Raw genomic sequence first — 21,704 nt, 5'->3', positions numbered from 1 at the left:
GATAGTCAGGGCTGTTACACAGAGAAATCCTGTCTTGAAAAACCACACATGTACACACACACACACACACACACACACACACACACATACACACACACAAGTATGAAATATACAGAACTAGGACTGTTAATTAAGAAAACAGCAGGGAAGCACAGTGGGCAAACAAACATGCCAATGACTGTTCAAAAAGATAAAAGATACAACTTATGAGCATAATATATTCATTAATTGTGTACATATGTGCATATTATTCCTATGTATGCATATATACAACAGCTTTAAAATATAACTTTTTAAATTTAAGTAATAACAGGCATAATTAACAATTTAATCTTCCTGTTATTTTTAATATACTATATTTACCATCTTTAGAGGGTGATAATTTACCAACAATTTAAATTCATATACTTTACCACTAAGTCTTACTTAAATATCAGGTCGAATATGATGCCAGAGCCTAAAGTTCTAAAATTTTTTAATATACAAATTAATGCTTTCTGCAGAAATCTACCACTGGCTAATGACCACCCTTCCTAATGGCCTTGTCCCAGCTCAAGCAGTCTGGAAAACATGTTAACTGGCAACTGTCTGCTTAGCTAAAAAGAGACTGTAAGCTCCAGTCACATTTTCATTCAACAGCATCTTATCATCTTTCTTGGTAAAACACATCAAAATTTGTAAATATGTATTTTTTAATTACATGCTTATTGTGTTTCAAGCTGTAGCTATAACTCAATAATATGGTATGTACCACAGCATGTACAAGACCCTGGTTCAGTCTCTACTACAGTTAAAATATTTTAACAAATTTTAGATTTGAAAACAACATTCAGTGGCTACTGGACTGTATAGAGGCACATGTGCACCTGTCACCGGCCATCAGTCTCTTACCTGTCTCCTGTATTCTAGGCTTCCCTTTATCCAAGTCTTCAGAGGCCTCACCAAGATTTTCTGCCAGTATTCTAAACAGCAGATTAAGATCCTCTTGATTTAGACTAACCTGTGAAATAGTTGAGAACAAAATATTCATTTTTAAATGAAACAACTATAAAACAGAAAATAATTTCTCAGCAATGAGAGAATAATCCTGACAGTAACCGAGAATGACAAATGTATTTTGATACTTGCTTCACTTTAACTTATGCAATTTTAAATAAAAATTTGAAACATATAAATAACAAAATTTTCAAATCAATATTAACTTTATTGACTAGTTTTTCCTTAAAGCTAATTGTACCTAAAGAAATCTAATCCATTTTTAAAATAACAAGTTCTGGAAACTCATGCATTTCACTCCTTAAAGAGTACCATAGTTGCCTTAGGCAAACTTTGCTTTCCTTAAAAACAAGTGTGTACATAATACATATTATGAGAGAGAATGTAACAATAAATAATTTGTGCCCAGACTTTTGTAATGGGTGTGTAGCACATTTAAAAGTGAACCATACTTAACTTAAGATTAAATTCTACTAAAAAGGTTAATGACCTTTCACCAAAATGTCTTTCAATATTCAGTAAAATTTGCATTTCTCGTAGGTACATCTGAGAAAGCTTCCAGGTTGAAACTTCAACAGAGAAGTTATTTTCATTCATGTACTTACATTCATTGAATCAAGGCACCCTTTAATTTCTAGAACAGGCACCTTATGGTACCAATTTGCAGCTAGATTCCGATTGACAAAAAACTCTAAGTTAATTGGGTGCAACAGCTGAATATCAGGATGGGAGACGCCTGGCTGGATTGCTGTCCTAGTAAAAGGGAGAGAGAGTGCACATCACAGGTCTTCACAGAGGACAATGAACCCAGCCAAGGGTTATAAACTAGCATGCATGCCAAGCACTATCTGCTGCTCCGCATACGAGCTTATAACATTGCAGCTGAGAGGTTTCAAAGCTGAGTTAGAAATTAACATACAATCCACTAGCAGAGACAGATTAAAATATGTGGTGAACACTGAGCCATTAAGAAAAATTTTTTCCCAATACAGCATTTCTCTATATTCCAGCAGTCCTGGCTGTCCTGGAATTTGTTCTATAGATCATGCTGGCCTTGAACTCAGAGATCCGCCTGCCTCTGCCTCCCAAGTGCTGGGATTAAGGCGTGTGCCACCACTCTCAGCTAAGTAAACATTTTTTTTTCCTAAAACTATAGAGAGAAGAACTGAGTTAAAGGTTTGGTTAGGGTTTTTATTCACAATGCTGCAGATACATAAGAAATAATCAAATACGTTAGTCTAGGGATAATATAGTCTGTGTCACATTACAATCCTTCAGTCAACAATGGGCCACATCTACCTAAGTGCTCTGCTAAGACAACGGAGCAGAAAGGTCCTATTGCTTAGCAACCATGTACCTTTCACAAAGCCAACTGCATTTACTTCTGTGTTTGTGGAGAAAGTGGTGTAGATGACCTACCAGACCACCCATCATACCCATAACATATAGATAATATTACCTATCGTACATATAACATTCAGGCAATTATGTACAGTACATAATGTTTCACAAGATGGTAAATGTCCCCATCAGTGGTTTACTCACTAACTATACTTTCTACAATATCTACTCTTTCCACTTATAAGAATAATTACCCATCTAAAAAGACAGCATCTTACACTTGCGGCAGACTCATCCACGTCACACTTATTGTGTCCTGACTGCACTAGCACACGTGGAAGGACTCTAGGTTTGATTACAATCACACTGTGATGCTCTCAAAACGATACAGGCACTGACAGTGCCTTCCTCAGAGTGCATGCTTGCAGTTAAGCAGAGAACAGCCATGTGTTTGCTGACCATGAGACTGTACAACACAGCCGTGATGGAGCAGCAGCAAAGTGATATAAGGAAATCAAGGCCCAGCTGTCACTAAGGCACTCTAGAAAGCTTCCATGGGGGTTATCACCTTGACTTACCCTATAATTGTCTTTTTTTAAATTTTTATAATTAAATTACTTTTGATGATATGAAAATCATTTTTAAATCTTGTGTCTTAGCATGCCACACAGCATACCACTGAGGACACAGTATGACTTACACCGTATTTCTATCAACATGTGTAAGCTCACTGAAGCCATGGGTAACCATTCCCAAGGAGAGCCAGACAGTGCTCTTCAAAACCACCAACCTCAGACAAAAGGGGAACATAGCTGTTAGAAGTTAGGGCCTGCTAGCCTAGAAATCACCTTGACAAGAGAAGGCACAAATGAATGCCATGTGTGGTTCTGGGTGGGAGCAGGGAGGGGGATTACTACAGTGGACACCACTGTAATAACTGACAAAACCTCAATACTGATTCACATTACACAGCATGCCAATATTAATTTTTAAAAACTACTACTTATATCACGGGTAATATAAGAATAAATGTCCTTGGTTTTGAGAGACACAGGCAAAGACATTAGAGACAAAGGATCAAGATGTGTATTTGTGTATTCTATTATACTAGTCTCTCTTGTTCTTTCACTGTGTAGCCTGTCCTGGAACTCGATAAACAGACCAGGCTGGCCTTGAACTCGCAGAGGTCTACCTGCTCTGCCTCCCAAGTGCTTGAATTAAAGGCATGCTCCACTACACCTGGCTAAGATGTCTATTCCCAAACAGTTAGCAATCACTGTTTGAACAATAAGATATAGATACAGAAAATGTAAAGCAACTGGTGGCTCTACATGAAGGATGTATACATACGTACACCAGCTGATCAGAAAATGGTTCTTTGTGAAAGAAGCACAGTATAAAAATACCAGGAGAAATTCGCATACACTCCAGAGCACAGCTACCGAACATGCATACCTAGAGAGTTTCAGTTTCGTAAGCTGCACCTCCATCTTGTCGATCACTGGAGGACTTGCGGTGTCTTCACCTGACACCAGACTGAACTGATTGTGAACTCTAATTAATCCAAGATCGACCACAACCGCGTTGGTGGAGACGGAGGACTGTGGAATGACAATGACCGGCGCTTTCAAATCAATGTTGACTGACACACGAAAACTCCTCTGGGCAAGATCTTTCACACTCGTGGCAGCTTTTTCTGCAGCCTGGGCAGTGGCAGCACTCAGTGCCTCTTTGGCCACTTGGAAATTGTTCAGGAAGCTCTGCGAACAAAATGTAAAAGGAATTCAGAAACAGGGACATCTATAAATGGGCCCACCTTCTGCTAGCACATATGCAAGTTCCTCCCACAGAGTCCTACGAGTTCAACCCTGTTTTTCTGGTGAAAGGAAGGGATAGGAGAAATCCATCCTCAGTCAGGAGCTGTCCAGTTCTGACTAGTGATCTGTCACTGAGCAGGGTAGAGAGTGAACTCATCTTAACACCTGGGCACTCAGACAGTTGGCTTCTGCTGTTTGAGTTCCAGAAAACTAACTTCAATTACAGATAAAACTCAATGACTTAAATTTCAAGTGTTAAAGAGGGTTTTCGGCCATTACATGCATACAGAAACACCAGGCAGAATCAAAATATACCACAACCCAAAGTTTACAACATATATAATCATAACACCTACAGCTTCTAACATGAAATGTGAGCATAAAATGGTGACTTTACCAGAAGTGAGAGAAGGAATTTATGAAGGTATACAATCTGAATACAGCCAACATGCAAAGCCACCACCCCATCCACAGTGGACATGTCAGTGTAGGAATCCCCTTCAGTAGCATCTGGATACAAATCCAGGTTAAAACGAAAAACTTCATTTCCAACTATGGATACAGCCTGAAAAAACAGAAAGTGAATGAATTCTGCCCAGAAAAACAATTACAAAATAAAGTCCCAGATAGAAAATACTATAATTACAATCTTTATAGAAATACATTTAATTTTTAAGGTAAGATATTTTAAAATAAAATCTCTAAGCAGTAATAGTAAGTATCTACTCAGTGTTACATACTTTCTTATGAACTGTTTTGGGGTTGACATCTGTGACAATAATGTTTTCCAACCTGGCAAAAAGTGACTGCTTTTTTGACTGAAGAGAAAGGGAAGAATCAAGGCCTGGAAAAAAAATTAATCATTATAATTTCTATAGATATAACATAAATATTTATTTTTATTATATTATATTATTTGGGGATACACAAAATGTATGAACTCAAAATTAGTAAATTTCATGTAAAATATTTTTAGTTTTTTAAACACAAAACTTAATTTTTGTTTAATTTAGTTATAATTCATATAACTAATTATATGAACTCTATCCCATACTAAAGAACAGTATTTGGTAGTAGTTTGTTGAGAAAGAATCATTCTTCTTTGGGGATGTGGCCACTGGGAAGTTACCCATGCTCCCATATGTGGTCCCACATCATCCATGCATATATTGGCAGCACTAAAAGGATTTAGTACGTTATTAAGCAAAATAAGAGGGAATGAAGTTGGGAGGGGGACACTATGGGAGGAGCTGAGAGGAGCTACAGTGGGGAAATGGCAGTAGCTATGATCATCTTTCATTGTATACAGTATGAAATTCTCAAAAAATAAAAGAAATAGAAAAACACACTAAGTGTATCATTTTTCCTACTACACTGAAAAGACTCCTATATTCTTTGGTGTACAATAAAGACTGTTAAAAACAAAAAACAATAAAATAAAATAAAATTACATTAGTGTTGAATCCCCGAGAAGGCAAAATAAAAAATCTAGTGCAAAAAGATCAAGCCAGCATAAGCAAACATAAAGTAAATTTTATGCCTTACAGATACTAAGCCATTTACATGGAGACTTTGCTGGCTAGTTTTATGTCAACTTAACACATGCTAGAGTCACTCTTAACTGAGAAAGAGGACTCTTAACTGAGAAAAATGTGTCCATAAGAGTGGTCTGTAGGTAAATCTATAATGCACTGCCCCAAGTAATGACTGATGTGGTGAGTCCTGCCCATGTGTATGGTGCCACCCCTGGGCTAGCGGTCCTGGGCTGTAAAAGAAAGAAGGCTGATCAAGCCATTAGGGACAAGCTTTCTTCAATGGCTTCTACTTCAGTCCCTGCCCTATCTTCCTTCCATGATGGACTGAAATGCGGTACTAAAAGCTGAAACCAACCGTTTGCTCCCCAGGTTGTGGTACTAACGTTTATCACAGCAGTAGACACCCTGCCTGAAAGAGGCTATAACAGTTTTGTGAACAAACTTTAGATAAGTAGGTGTATTACCAATTTGGAAAGGACAGAGAAAAAACTACACTAGCCAGAACTTGGCCATCATTAATCCTAGAAAGAAAACAGCCAGTTCCGGCACAGCCTAACTGAAGTAGTTCAGAGCCCTCTGTCTGTATATTCTCTAACGCTGCAATAAAGAGAACGGAGCAAATGTTAAATACTGTGACACTTTACCTTGTATCTTGATTTCAGCAATATTGCTCTTCTCATCGCAGATAGTGACACAGAAAGCATTCAATTTGGCAAACAGCCTAAAGTTAATAATGTCACTATCTCTAGAGGACACCATGGCTAAAAATAAAACAATAGATTTAGTAAGCTAAACTCTACAGAAGTTTCTTCATATATTTTACATAATATATAATATATGAAAATAAAATATTTATAAAATTTAAAGTACATAGCATATAAAACACACACATATAAAAACAAAAAGTCTAAAGTAAATAGAACATAATATTCAAAACCAAAAAGTAATGTGCCTAAAATCACACAGTTTAAGTAATACAGCCAGAATATGACCTAAGTTCTTTTGGATACAAATTCTAGATTCTCAGCCAATAAGATGTAATCAGTGGAGTGCTGAAGAAACGATTCAGAGAACCTGAGATCCCAGCAAGCACCTGGTGGCTCACAACCATCCTTCACTCCAGTTCCAGAAGATCCAGTGGCCTCTTCTGAACTCTACCAGCACTGCACAGACATGGTACACAAACATACATGCAGACAGAACACCCAACACATTGAAAAAATATTTGTTTTAAGAGGCAATCAGTTAGTCCCTGTCTTCATGTCTCTGGGTCTCTTTCCTCAAAGACTAATTATTGGGGGCGGGGGGCTTCCAGAACCACTAGGATGGGAAGAAAGGCTCAGTACACACACAGTACAGGTTTTCCTAGTAACCATCCAAAGGTAATCCCCAGCAGCAAAATAAAAACAAAGTTTCATAAAAACAATAGTATTGCTGCTGTGGAACAATCTTTGTACACTGTAAATAGGTGCTGCTTTTATCATTAATAAAGAGCTGAATGGCCAATAGCTAGGCTGAATTTTCAGGGCTGAGGGAATACTGGGAAGAAAAGTGGAATCTGAAGAGTCTTAGCCAGAAACGGAAGAAGCATCATGGGAAGTTCATAGATGAGGTAATTGAGCCTCAGGGCAGCACATGGATGAATAGAAATGGATTAATCTAAGTTGTAAGAGCTGGCTGGATACAAGACTAAGCTATCGGCCATGCATTTATAATTAATAATAAGCCTCTGAATGGTTGTTTGGGAGCTGTTGCTGAGACACAGAGAAACTCTGCCTATATATTGTTTCTATTTGCTCTGTGTGTGTGTGTGTGTGTGTGTGTGTGTGTATTGCTTTATTTTTTTGAGAACAAGAGCTTTCTATGCAGCCTACTCAAACTTGCTGGAAACCACAGTCTTCCTGCCTCAGCCCTCCAAATGCTAAACTGCAAGTATGTGTGCCCACCTATTTACTACACCTACTTTATGCACCAAGTGCCCACATACGATTCAACTGAGGAAAAGCACAGAAGCAGAGGCAATAGGATTCCAATGGCTAAACTTAACATTTCCCACTTAGCACTAAAATTTTAAGAATGTTACAAACAGGAAACATAGAAATCTTTTTCACAGTATGGTTTGAACCTAAAGTGACATGAGCTGAAAATCTGGTTGCTGACCGTGGGAATTTGTTTGTTTGTTGCGTTTGTTTTAAAAGAAAATGAATAACATGACTTCCGCCAATGGATTAATCCATTAATGGGCTCATACTCCAATGGCATTATTAAGAGGCAGTGCACTGGTGTGCTTTGCGGAGCATAGCGTATCTTCAGACCACCTCTGTCCATCTATCTGTCTGTCTGTCTGTCTGTCTGCCTCCTATCCACCACAATCTCTACCATATGCTTCACCATCATGTTCTGCCCGGCAACACACAGGCTCAGAAGCAACAGTGCCAAGTCCCTGTGGATTGACATCTCCAAACAGTAAGCAAAACAAGGATCTTTGCTCCTTCAATTTGCTTTTCTCCGGGTGTCTGTCATAGAGAACACTGATAACTCGCATACCTTTCTGCAGGGGGGAGTTCTTTTGTTTCTCGGTCGCAGCCTGCGCCTCCTTGACAACACCGGTGTTCTCACCATCTGATGGGACGATGGTCGTCAAGTAGTTAAGAGCAGACAGAAGAGCTTGTGTTTGTAGCAACAGATTCAAAGATGAAAAGGTCACCTGAAAGGGTTTTGCAAAGAAAATTAGCTCTTTCCTAATTGCCACCTGTGGTCTCAGCAAAGACTGTCTCCAGCACAGGGACGGAGAGAGAGACAAGAGCCCACGACTCCCTGGCGCAGGGATGTAGACTAGGCAAATGACACCTGCATACTCAAGGACACAGGAGAGCATCACGGTGATTTACTGTGAACATGAACATGGTCTCAAGTATGAAGGGATCTTCTACAACATAGTAATGGTCTTAGCATTTAAAGCCAGCACAGCATGTCTGACTAACAGGGGAAAGCGTTACACTTAAGAAATGCCACCTGAGAGCTAACATAGCAACACAAATTGTTTCTACAGCTCTGTGGTTTTATGAAAGTAAACTGAAAAAAAAATGCTTATAAAAACTAAGTAATAAAAAAAAGAATGTCGGAGGGAAAAAAAGGAAAAGAAAAAGAAAAAAAAAGAATGCCCACTATATTATAGCAGATGATGTTATCACTCCCAAATGTGAGCTACAGCTCATCTCTCTTGTTTCTCTATCATTTATTTATTGCATGTGGTCATGAAGGGGCATGCAGACCACTGTGTGCTTGTGGAAACCAGAGAGCAACTTGAAGAAATGGGTTGTTTCTGTCCTTCTACCATGTGACCCTAGAGATTGAACTCAGGTGGTCAGGCTTGGCAGGAAGTGACTTTACCCACTGGGACATCCCACTGAAGGGTAGGTGGGGCGGCACACATATACATACACACATACATACATACACACGCATACATATATATATATATACACACATATATACATAATTGTGTGTGTGTGTGTGTGTGTTTTGGTTTTTTTGAGACAGAGTTTCTCTATGAAAGAGTCCGTCTTGGAACTGGCTCTTGCAGACCAGGCTGGCCTCGAATTCACAGAGATCCACCTGCCTCTATCTCCCGAGTTCTGGGATTAAAGACATGAGCCACCACAGCCTGGCTTCATTTACTCTTTAATGTAACTCATAATACTTTCTGACTCCTCCTTCTCTATACTTTTTACTCACATCATAACTGCTACAGAAGCACTTAGCATCTACACTTACATAGTCTCTCACTCCTGTACTGGAGATGGTATCAACTTGGTTTGTTTAGAATACTGTTAGTTCTTTGTAGCCAAATGCTCTGTCATGGCACCTCCTTATTTGGGAATAACACTGAGGCTCTTTAAAGCATAGAATTTGATACAGTGAGTATTATTTTTTAAGTTGGATCACAGGTAGAGGCCATGGTAACACCTGTGGGGCTTTATAACTTATAATTTCTGTTGGTTCTTGATTATATCTCAGATCAAATAACGTTCTCCAAAGGACCTTGGAGATTTCCAGAGTAGGTTTCCAGAGATTTTCAGAAAGGATATACCATCTGAATAAAACTTCTTACCTTAATGGTTTGTTCAGTTTTTTCAAAAGTAGTTTGAAAACTAGGTCCATTCTTATCGACCTGAAAAATAAAAATTCAAAAAAAAAGTTTTTATAAGCAGTGTGTATGTGTTTATGTGAAGAGAGGTGGAAGAGGAGGGAGGGAGGAAGAGAAATGAGAAAGCACATGGTTTGAATAAGAACTGCCCCATAGGCTCATATATTTAATACTAGGTCCCCAGTTGATGGAACTATTTGGAAAGGATTGGGGGTGTGGACCTGTTGAAAGGAGTATGTCACGAGGAGCAGGCTTTGACATTTCAAATCTCACACCATTCTCAATTAGCTCTTTGCCTTTCAATTGCAGATGAGGATGACAGCTCCCAGCTAATGCTCCTGCACCACGCCTACACTGCCCTGCTCTCAGCCACGATGGTCACGAATCCAACCCTTGAGAATCATGAGCCCCAAAGTTTCTGTTATAAACTCTCTAAGCTGTGATATCTTACCACAGAAATAAGTAACTAAGACAATCATATATCACTTTGTCATATTTTAAAATTGCATACAAATACTATTTTTCATAACAATGCAAAGAGCTCTTATTTAGCATGGGAGAACATTTATTCCCTCGGAGAAACTAAGTATCAGAAAGATGAAGTTGGAGGTGAGGAGGTTAAAGGTCATCTCAGCCACCCATCAACTGATGCTTATACCACTCTACAACGTTCAACTCAATCTCCAGTGAGAGACATCAGTGCTCACAAATCAGATCTCTTGAGAAAGCTCTGCTTTAATGGGATCTTTGTCCTGAGACCATAAAACAAGATCTATCTCTCATCATAACCGCTCACTGGACTCAGCTAAGTCCTTTAGAACAGAGAAGAAATACGCACTCTGAAGACCCCTCCCATGAGCAGCGTTCTGACCTGGCTACTTTCCCCCTCTCCACATCCACTCTGCTCTGTGCTTTCCCTCAGGAAACCAGTCACTCTGTTTGTTGTCAGCCAGCCAGAATTACATCTTAATTGTGGTCGCTTTCTCTGCTAACTTACAACTACTTTGAGAACAGCGAGAAGCAAGTTTTCCTTCAAACCAAGTAGTGCCCAACAGCACGAACATTCACACAGATACAGCAAAGAGTCAGGGAACCGACAAGAATGAAGGCAAGCAGCCTCAGTTCCTTCAGCCCCTTTCACGGGGTACATTTTCCAGTCCAGCCCCAGCGCTAGCAGCTCTCTTCTGAACTCAATCTAATTCTCTCTTCCTTTTTTAATGCAGTATGCTCAACTAACTGTCATCTATTTTTACAAAGAGTGCAGTGGTGTGAACATGCCCAGAGACAGGCGAGTGCCCACGTGGCCCTGGGTTCCATCTCTGGTGTTAGCTGCCTGGCAGCTTTATAATATGCTGGTCTCAGTGAAAGCAGAAGTCCAGGGGCAAGTGACTGTATGTGAGCTAACCCAAATCCACACCCAGAACCATCAGAGAAACACAGTCATCGTCTTTCCAGGGGTACAGTGAGGGGTTCAAACAGCTCTATCATCTTCCCCTGGTCCTTACCTTAACATACTCCACTTTTAAAAGATCCAATCCAGGTTTGTCTGAAGAGCTAATCAAGTGAAGGGGCTTCTTTCTGGATCCTAGATTAAATAAAAAGAGAGAAGGGGTTGGCAGGTAAGTCACTTTTACAAAATGATCTATATGTCTGTCTGTTGGTGCTTTAAAGGCATGTGTACCTTTCCATGGTTATGAAATAACCGGCCTATTACTGGTGGGGAAATACGCCAGCTTAAATCCTTGCCTTAAACATCTAGCTTACTTAAAAACATTCACCTTTAGCTTACTTTCATACTGTGCTCAAAAGGAGTCAAAACTTCTCAAGACTTTCCTAAGGCCACCTGTGTGCTTCCAGGGCAGCGGAATGGACTAAGGATATAAGAATGTGGAAATGTGAATTCTAATTCACCTCAGGCCTTAACCCAAAGCTATTTAACTTTTTCAACTGCAAAATAAGGAAAATTGACTGGGACAATTTCTAATAAACTGTTGAATTCTAAAATTGTATAAAAATGTTTTATTTATATTTATTAGATTAAAATAATTTAAACAGTTCCTCTGCTTAGACCTAGGAGGGAAAAGGATACAGAAAGTCTTTTTTTTTTTTTTTAACAGAGGATAACTGTTAAATTTTCCTCTTCAGCAGAGTGTGGTGGTTTACAGCTGTAACCCCAGCCCTTGGGAGATAGAGAAGGGAGGATCGTTTTAGTACAAGGCCAGTCTGGGCTACACTGTGTGTCAAAGGCCAGCATGGGCTACTTGAACAAACACCTCTTTTACGCTCAGAACTACGCTGTGTGTATGCACATGCAGAAGAACTGGCTCCCGGATCTGTATAGGGAGATTTGGCTCGTCAACACTGAGTCATATCTATACTTTACTCTTCCATCTGTAAATCCTGCTTCTGCTACAACTAGATTGTTTCCTCTGGTCTCTAGTCTTTCCTTTTATAAACTGTTTTTTAATATTCATTTATTTCACTTTTTGTATGACTGTTTTGCTTGCATGTATGTATGTACACCATATTTGTGCCTGGTGCCCTAGGAATTCAGAAGGGTCAGATCTCCTGGACCAGGAGTCACAAACAGTTGTGAGCCGCAAGTGGATGCTAAAAATCAAACCCAAGTCCTCTGCAAGAGCAGGAAGTACAGGCAACTGCTGAGTCACCTCTCTAGCTCCCTCTCCAGTCTTAAAGAAGAAACAGCCTAGAAAATTTATTGCTTGCATTCATTTCTCAGGTCTGCAATATAAATTCTATAGTAATGCATTAGCTAAAAAAATTAGTAACATAGGAAACATTATTTTGCTCCTAAACTGGAATTTATTTTAGTTTCAACTATTTTCTAAAAGTCATAAAATGTCTTAACATTTGACTAAAGTACTGAGTAAACAGTTGAAGAATTTTAATTGCTGCAGACGAATTCCCTAACTCACGCCTCACATACCTGAGCTCACAAGATATACACTGAAATGATAAGCTACAGGCGTTCACAAGTGGCTTTGCATCTTCCCCCCTTATCTCTATCACAGTGTTTCTGTGCTGTGTGAAACCCTAACACAGTGGTTCTCAACCAGTGGGCAGGAACCCTTTCACAGCGTTCATCTAAAACCATCAGAAAACACAGATGTTTATATTACAATTCATAACAGTAGCAAAATTACAGTTATAAAATAGCAACATAATAACATTACAGTTGGGGGTCACCACAACATGAGGAACTGTCTTAAAGGGTTGCAGCATTAAGAAAGTTGAGAACCACTGCTCTAAGCTTCAGTATTCTAAGTCCAGGTCTGAATATTAAAATCCATCACAAATAAGATACAGGGCATGAGTAAGTTGTTTGGGGTTCTTTAGCCTTTCTTTGTCTGTGAAATGGGAATGATATTCCCTAACATCTGTGGGCTTTCCTGGACTCTGAGGGGATGAACCACAGTGTCTGAGGCTGCCAGATCCCAGAGCCAGGCTTCCAGTGTTCCAGCCAGGGTTCTATCACGCACAGTTGTTTAAGCTTGAGTGAAGGACCATCTGCATGTTACATGTGAACTGAAGACAGTAACATGGATGTCTCATAGCCATGGTCTAGAATGGAGTTAGTAGTCACAAAGTGTTAGAACAGTGTGGTTATTATACCAATTACAATGAAACGAAGTATTTCATTATAAACGAAACTATTCCAGACACACAAGGGTGCTATTTTTACTCCTGAGTGCTGTTTCTATTTTCATGGCCATTACCTTTAATTTCATGGTAATCCAAGCTGATTTTTCTCAAATAGGACACTGCAGTCAGATCAAATGTCCTCATTGTTGCTTCTGTCCCTAACTGGGTGACATTAAATACTAAAATTGTCTCTTCTTCTTTCTGTTGTTTAGTGAGTTCCAAAATCACCTACAAGAATCCATGGGGCAGTGGAAAGAAAGTTGCTGGTAAGCCAGTCATCCTTAAAGTGACAGAAACAAAGTCTTTCCCCACACACAATGCAAGAGCGAAGACTCTAACCACACTCTCACACCAGACACAAAGTCTGGGATTATCCTCGAATTCTAGCGTCAGGACTGCAAACACACATAAACAAGGCTATGGTTCTTACATCTGCTTTTTTAAACTTCGATAAAAAACAAATTGATAGATTCTTCTGATAGCAGCAGTCCCAGTAAAGCAAAAAGTGAGAGTGTTTGTTCCTGTGGCATTTAAATTAATTTTGGAAATGACAGTCAAAATATTCAGCCCATGAAAAAAAAATCAAAACAGGTGAGGCCATTTTTAAACGACAAATAAGAAATGATGGTGGCCGGGGTGGTCCAGCAGCAGAAAGGAAGAGCACCTGGAAGCATCTGAAGACAGGGGTCAAAGTAGGAAACACAAACAGGTCAAAAGCCAAGGGTTGGAAACAGACTACGAAGATACCAATAACGTTCAGATGTATCAAATCTGACATGATGACTTAGGAAAGGCTGTCATTCTGGAATATCAAAGTAATCTTTGTATTATTTTGCACTTTATTATTAAAGTGATAAAAAATATTATAAAAATTTTTAGAGCATAGAAAAGCAAAGGTGAAAATGAAAGGCTGCAATTCCATCAACTTGGAGATGAACACTGTCATTTATAAAAGAAAATATATACGTGTAACTAAACAAAATAATATACCTGTATACCAAAATCTCTTTTACCACCAAAATATGCTGTAAACATCTCATCAAGTTTTCTTTTTCTATGTGGCTACTCTAAACACAGGTCTCAGGACTGAAGCTAGGGCTTCACAAGATCTAAGCAGCGTGCCCCACACATTCCAGCTCTGTCTCCTGTCAATCCTACCCCCACACCTTTTTGATTTTCTTTTTTTTTTCTTTTGTTTTGCTTGCTTATTGTGAAACAGGGTCTTGCTAAACTGACCAGGAAGGCCTACATCTCCAGCAGAGCCTGAAGTTGTAATCCTCCTGCCTCAGTCTTCTGGAAAACTGGGAGTACAGGCCTATGCCACCATGCTTGGCTTTCTACATGACTTTTAAAGGCAAAAAAAAAAAAATGAAAGTTTGCTAACTTCTTCCACATTATGCATGCATTACAAAGACAAGTACTCTTTAGCTCAAGGGGAAGTCACATTGCATGTGGTAGCAAATGCCTATAATCTCAGCACTTGAGAGGGACTGCTAGAGGCAGGATGAACGTCACACATTCAAAGAAAGCCTGGGCTATACAGTGAGATAGTCAGTTCAAAGGAAGACTGGAATAGACAGCAAAACTCTATCTTAAAAAAATTTAAGAGAGCTTAATTTTTAAGGGGTGGGGGTGATATATGCATCCACACACAAAAAAAACAAAATTTACACAGAAATGCAAATCCTAATTAAGAGACCTGAGCTTTTCCAGAATAGATTACACACACATGGATCCCCCTTAAACCATTTTTTAAAACACTCTTCATAGTTCAGAAACTGTGTGTATGGGGGGAAAAGAAATGAGAACACCACATTTCTAACACATGTGTACGGAACACTAACAGGAACATGTTCATGAACAGAAAAGCACATACCTCTTTAATCTCAAACTTGAGCAGAAGGTTAACCAGCTCCTCATTTGGAACCTCAGAGGCTTTTTTCAGTTCTGAGGCTTTCACAGTTCTAGCAGTCTGCAAATCTCCGTCCTCAGCATCAAAATACTCGTCATCAGACTCTAAAGCAAAGAGACACACATCAGCCCAGACAACATCCACTGAGAACCCATACAGACACTAAGCCTAACAAAGGCCATTCATGCATGAATCCTCATTGAGACAAAATATTTGCAATTTTCTGAGTCCTAAAGTGACTCGAACCAAACAGCACTCTACCATCTTTTCAGAAGTTACTGTTTGCCAACTCAGTTCATTCACTTGCCATTCAGCAAATATTTATTGGGTATCATCTGCCATGTATCAGGATGTGGCTGCCACTATGGGCACTGGAGTGGCCAGGCCTTGACCTTGTCTCTACTACAAAGTTTGCATTCTATATTCTAATTTGAAATTGTGATGCATCACTTAGTCCTGGTTAGATGAAAGTACCACAGAGAAATACAACAACTTATTTAAATATTTGGAAAACACTGCTAACTCCATCACCCTCCCTTAATAAGAAAACTCTTCATTTATCCAGTGAGACCGCAGCACAGACAGGATGGTGCTTTCAGGACTCCTTATTTTCTGCAAACACTCACACTACATAACCATGTGCAGGTTTAGCTTCACAGAGAAACAGTATTTTCTGGTTTTCACCTGATTCCAATCCATCCAGCAACAGTGAAGTGCCAAGAAGACCTTTCGTCCCACCTGAAAGAACAGGAATCGAGGCTACCTAACAAAGAACACAAAATGTGTTTTAATGCACGCTGGAAAGAAGAACTAAATACTGCAGATGAGATATCTCTACATACCAAAGAGCAACAGAGGACAGAGGAAGATGGGAAGATATGTACATATTCGTCACAGTCAAATCCTCAAGAAACTAATGCAATCAAAGAATGGTCAGCTGGAATTTACAAAGTATTAAAATCACTAGACACATTTTAAAGATAAAATTATGTACAAATCAAGTAAATAAGTCTATGAATCATCATGTATCATTTAGTTGCTGTGAGTAACAATATAAAAGTACATAAGTATCATAGGGCTCATGATAATGGCATCATTATCTGTTAACTTTCTCAAACTCCTTTTTTAAGTAAGTGGAAATCCAACATTTATTTCAAGCTACAAAGATTATTCCAATTAAAGTGACCTAGAACATTTAAGACTCACCAAACAGGGGTAATTTTGAATAGGTATTTTATTTGCAAATGTATTTTAAAACTTTATATTTCTAGTTCTATATAAAATATATTTTACAAATGTGATTGACATTTTCCTTTCATTTCTGCTGTTTTTTAGTTTAGTTTGTTTGTTTAGAGACAGAGTCTCACTATGTAGCCCTACCTGGCCTGCAACTTCCTTTGTAGACCAGGCTGGCCTTGAAATCAGAGATCTGCCTGTCTATGCAAGCTCCATTTCTGCATCTTTGATCGTTTTGGCTAGAAAACCTGCCCTTAAACAATCAGAACTACTCTGAAAGTGTGGTTTCCTAAACACGTGGCATTGACTTGCCATTTTACTACAATGACATACTCACCTGTCTCTCTGGAGACTGTGTGGACGACTTCTGTGGCAAGGGTATACTATTAATCAAACACAGCGTATCTTTTATCTTCTGGTCAGAAATCCTCACATGCATCAAAGGCAATCCTCCTGACACTTTAAATCTAAAAATACAATTTGACTGTGAGGTCTCAGGGAGGAGAAGCAAATGAACAGGAGATGACATGGTGAGGTCACTGGCTGGCCAGCCAGCCGTGTTTCAACCCATCACACTTAGACGCACTCTTAGGGAAGGGGAGTTCACTGAGAGCCAACTTTCAGACCACCTACATATATCTTACATAAGCAGTAAACCTCTTTCAATGAACTTTTTTAAAAAAATAGGGTGTCACTATGTAGCCCCAGCTAGCCTGGAGCTTGCTGTGCAGATCAAGCCAGCCTCAACTCACAGACTCTTTGGCTCCTGGGTGCCATAAGGGGGGTGCACTAACACAGAGTCCTTTAAAGTTAAGTAATACACTATAAAAGTCCTTTTGAGCACAGCTCTCTATTTTTAAAACCCAAAACCACATTATGTATTTTTATTTCCTAGCATCAAAGAGTCCTTTCTATTAACTAATACCTGAGTATCTGCCTGGTTGCTCTCTATCACATTGTCTTGCCCTGCTCTGTTTATCTGTTGCACTTGGCAGCACCGGATATGGGACAAGTGATGTCTTATTTCCTGTCCCTTCATATTGGCATGCAAACTCCCTGAGGTCGTGTGTTATGCGGCTGAGTATCTAGCCTGCTTTCATCACTCATCTGCCCCGCGGCAGCTGCTTTGTCCTCCTTCCTTACAGGACGGAGCTGCCTCCTGTCTGTCTCCTAGCTGTCCTGACCACAAGCTTCTCACAAGCTCCTTCAGCTTATCCTCCAGCTCCCCGGCTAAGCTGTGAACAGCTCAAGTCAGCAGATGCCTAACTCTCAAATGGGTTACCAGCTGGCATTCAATGCAACAGTTTCTAAGTAAAATTCTCAGCATTAACTGTCACTATTAGGAAAAAAGAAAAGGTCTCTAATTAATGAATCTTGACTTTCACATATTCAGAATATCAGATAACAAATTTTTAAGAATGTAAAAATCTAAATACAAATTCTGAAGTAAGAGAGACAGCATATGTCTTACTCAGGATTATCATAGCTGTGATGAAACACCATGACCCAAAGTAACTTGGGGGTGAAAGGGTTTATTTGGCTTACACTTGCATATCACTGTCCATCATCAAAGGAAGTCAGGACAGGAACTCAAATAGGACAAGAACCAGGAGGCAGGGGCTGACGCACAGGTCATGAAGAGTGCTTGCTCCCCACCCCAGATCATCAGCCCATGGGTGGTCCCATTATCAATGGGCTGGGCTCTCCTCCACCAATCACTAAGTAAGAAAATTCCCTACAAGCTCCCCTACAGGCACATCTTATGTAGGCATTTTCTCAATGAAGGTTCTCTGAAATGACTCTGGCTTGTGTCAAGTTGACATAAAACTAGCCAGCACAGCATATTATACAAATAAGTATTTTCTTTAAAATGTGTTTGTGCTAGAACATAGAATAATCACTGTGATTTCCTCCCCAATGTATATCCAACTCTGTTTCCTTAAACTTCAGTAGCTGACACAGATGTAGCACCCCTGCTGATTTCTAATACAAGACACACATACATACCTGGCCATTCTAACATCCTTCTCCACCATTGCCTTGGCCAACTCTACATGAATATCCATGGGTTGTAATATGTGCATAGTTGATGGATGTTGGAATCTACACTTTTTCCAGTTTTCCTCTTTAAAAGTAAAAATTCAAATAGTAAATAACTTTTTTTACAACTGTCAGATATTCTGTGCAAAATCACTTTACATTACTAGAAAATACTTAACAAATTTATTGAACTTTTACTCCCTTCGGCATATAAACTAAATAATCTGTATTTTAATACAGACTGGTAGAAGATGAAAACGTTATCAAAAAAAAAAAAGACTGCTGTGTAATAACTACTATTTTCCAAAAAGAAGATTCTAAAGACGTATTTTCCATGTGGCTAACACAGACCTTTATCCAGGGACTGAAGAGCTCATTATTCAAATAATTATTTGTGAGGACACGCAAAAGGAAAAGTAGTGTTTATTGTCTGTGTTAATACTCTCCTTTAAGAACCTCTAAGGCTCTTGACAGGCACCAAGCAGACATGTTACCTTAATGTTAAAGATCTCACTATGCACAAACCTAAGCTTGTGCATAGCCTCTGTCTGCAGAGAGTACATCCTCAGGTGACTTTCCACAAAATGTGACATGCTCAAAGATATTTAATCAATACTTACTTCTTCTACTGAAGGAATATGGTGGACCAAAAAGCTGTACTTAAGCAACAACAACAAAAAAAAAAAAACCCACCAAATCTGTGAGAAAATAAACTATTTTTTAAGTTTCAAGAATGTATCTAAAAGATGAGTATCTATAGTGAAAATGTGGTAGAACAGAGAAGCTATCTCAAATTTCAGATCTGAGAATACACACATATATAAAATGAGATATCTATCCTAGGGATGGGACCTAAGGCTAACGACAAAGTCTGCCTGTGTTACACACACATCCTACATGTAAGCCATTTGGCATCTGCAGGACATGTGTGTTTAAGTGCAGTTCATATCTGAGATTACATTTGGAATTCTTCACTTGTGGCATCATATCAGCATTCAAAATGGTTCAGATTTTTGGAATAGCATACGTCAGAGGATTTTTAGATCAAGAAAGGTTACTATAGTATTTTTAGATGTAGTATTCTTTAAATATGTTTCTCAGATACCTATAAAAGTAGTTATAACAAAGCAAAAATTAAAGACCAGACTAAATCAGTAAACATTTTCAAATATAGACAGCACAGGGAACATAGAAACAGCTCAAAGCCTTAGGACAGAAGAGTTTGAACCAACTGTATCTTCTGCTGTGTCCTGACAGCTCAGTCATGCTACAGACAGAGGCCATGCACACGCTTAGGTTTAAATGGTCCTGGGTAGCCTAGGATTAATAGTCCAGTGTCAACTTCTGTTATAACTATGGCATTATGCACTAGGCTACTCCTACTGGGTTTTCTGAGGTGATCAGCAGGACAAGTGTACAGGACAGTGGCTGGGATTGATGCCCATGAGCAGACAGACCCATGCACACACACTGCCAAGCCTAATAATGCATATACGCACACCCCCAAAGCTACTGGAGTTAATCGGACCACCCTAAGACCTGAGCGGTGGCTGACCTGCTTTTGCAAATAGCAACTGCACACTCTTTATCTCCACATCAAACTTGTCATATGCCTTGTCTATTATTTCTTCCAGAGATGAATTAGTCGTCTTCTGTGTACCTTGGTCTTTACTGTTGAGCTAAAAAGAAGTGAAGAAAAAAAACTGAATATTTTCATATAACATAAAGTATACATACATATATATCAACACGCTTTGGTCAAATTTCAAAACTTCTAACTGAAGATAGGAGATTGCCTTAATGAGCTCATATCCTGCCTAGTTCCCTGGTGATTTGGAAGCAGTTTGTTAGGAATACATTACCTCGCCACATGTCTGCTGTGTGTGAGCAAGAGATGCTGAGCCAATTACACAGTTGTGTGCTTCAAATGTCCTGTCAAGAAGGAAAGCTCCTTCCTCTGCCTGACTCCTAAGAAGTACTGCCAGCTATGGCTCGTCTCTGCTACTGCCCACCATGAACTAAGGACTCGGCTCCAACTTACTTCCTTTACCCCTTCCCAGATGGAATCAAGGCTCAAATCAGCTTAACTGTGACCTTTTGCCAAATGTTTAGGCTTAACAGGATGAAAAATCCAAATTCCCACTCTAGATTCCTTAGCGCAATCAAATATAAATGTATGATATATATACATAATATAACATGCTATGTATATATAAATATATGAAATAAATTATATATATTAAATATATATGTGTATATAGATAATTTTCTGTCAAATATATGGCCCAAAAAATGATACTGTAAAATTAAACTCTATAAACCATGAAAACAAAGATGGTTTCTCTCCGATTAGAAAAGCAGAAAAATCATCCATCCAGGCCTCAAAGCCAAATTTTTGTCATTACAGGAATTTCTAATGACATTTTTTTTGGTCTGGGTAGCCATATAACAATATGTGTGAGATAAGTCTAGACTTAATTTAAGTGAACTGAAGAAAAGCAGCAAGCTATCACAGTTACCAAGCTTGTCAAAGACAGAAAGAAAAAAGTACACATATACCTACCTGAAAAGTACCAAAGTCTAAAATGAGAAGATTTGACTTTTCATGGTGAAAACCTGTCTGTGGAATTATTAGATAAGAAGGCTTTAGATTTATCCTTAAATCGAGGACTTTCCGAGTCTCAATAATATGTGTAAGTCCTAAAAGAAAGTCAGGGAAAAAATGATATGGTCAATCTGTCTACCAAAAAGACTGAGAATTTTACTTGACATTAGTGTCAATTCTGTCAAAAATTAGGTTCTCAATTAATTATGTAAAGCAAAAACTACATTAAGTTGATAGAAAACAAACATCCCATAGAATATACACATAACAGAGCAAATCTTATATAACTAGCATTTTGTTTAGGCATTAGAATGATTTGTTTCCATGGCTTTTCAACCTTATGAAATAGTCTGCTGGGTTCTTTAACACTAGGCATGCACAGTACAGTGAGTGGGTTGAAGAATGGAGG

At 38.9% G+C, this 21,704-nt stretch overlaps 1 protein-coding gene across 3 annotated transcripts in view; it reads right to left on the bottom strand.

Annotated features, from left to right (window-relative positions):
- The window catches only part of Vps13c (vacuolar protein sorting 13 homolog C), a 162,382-nt gene that overhangs the window by 83,449 nt on the left and 57,229 nt on the right, over positions 1–21,704 (bottom strand). For all 3 annotated transcript variants that reach the window (XM_087905351.1, XM_085689278.2, XM_087905352.1), the window contains 16 exons: positions 21,254–21,390; positions 20,246–20,369; positions 18,658–18,775; positions 16,988–17,117; positions 16,099–16,177; positions 15,379–15,518; positions 13,577–13,730; positions 11,345–11,424; positions 9,804–9,863; positions 8,237–8,396; positions 6,334–6,450; positions 4,895–4,998; positions 4,552–4,719; positions 3,793–4,097; positions 1,602–1,749; positions 892–1,000 (listed from right to left, as the gene is read on the bottom strand). In XM_087905351.1, coding sequence (XP_087761477.1) covers positions 892–1,000; positions 1,602–1,749; positions 3,793–4,097; positions 4,552–4,719; positions 4,895–4,998; positions 6,334–6,450; positions 8,237–8,396; positions 9,804–9,863; positions 11,345–11,424; positions 13,577–13,730; positions 15,379–15,518; positions 16,099–16,177; positions 16,988–17,117; positions 18,658–18,775; positions 20,246–20,369; positions 21,254–21,390 — 2,133 coding nt within the window. The remainder of the gene's footprint in view (positions 1–891; positions 1,001–1,601; positions 1,750–3,792; positions 4,098–4,551; positions 4,720–4,894; positions 4,999–6,333; positions 6,451–8,236; positions 8,397–9,803; positions 9,864–11,344; positions 11,425–13,576; positions 13,731–15,378; positions 15,519–16,098; positions 16,178–16,987; positions 17,118–18,657; positions 18,776–20,245; positions 20,370–21,253; positions 21,391–21,704) is intronic.

Source organism: Myodes glareolus, chromosome 4 (assembly GCF_982192425.1).
Source record: "Myodes glareolus chromosome 4, mMyoGla1.1, whole genome shotgun sequence".
Lineage (NCBI taxonomy): Eukaryota > Metazoa > Chordata > Mammalia > Rodentia > Cricetidae > Myodes > Myodes glareolus.
Note: the sequence above shows the minus strand (reverse complement) of the source record. Positions and strands in the feature narration are given on the sequence as shown.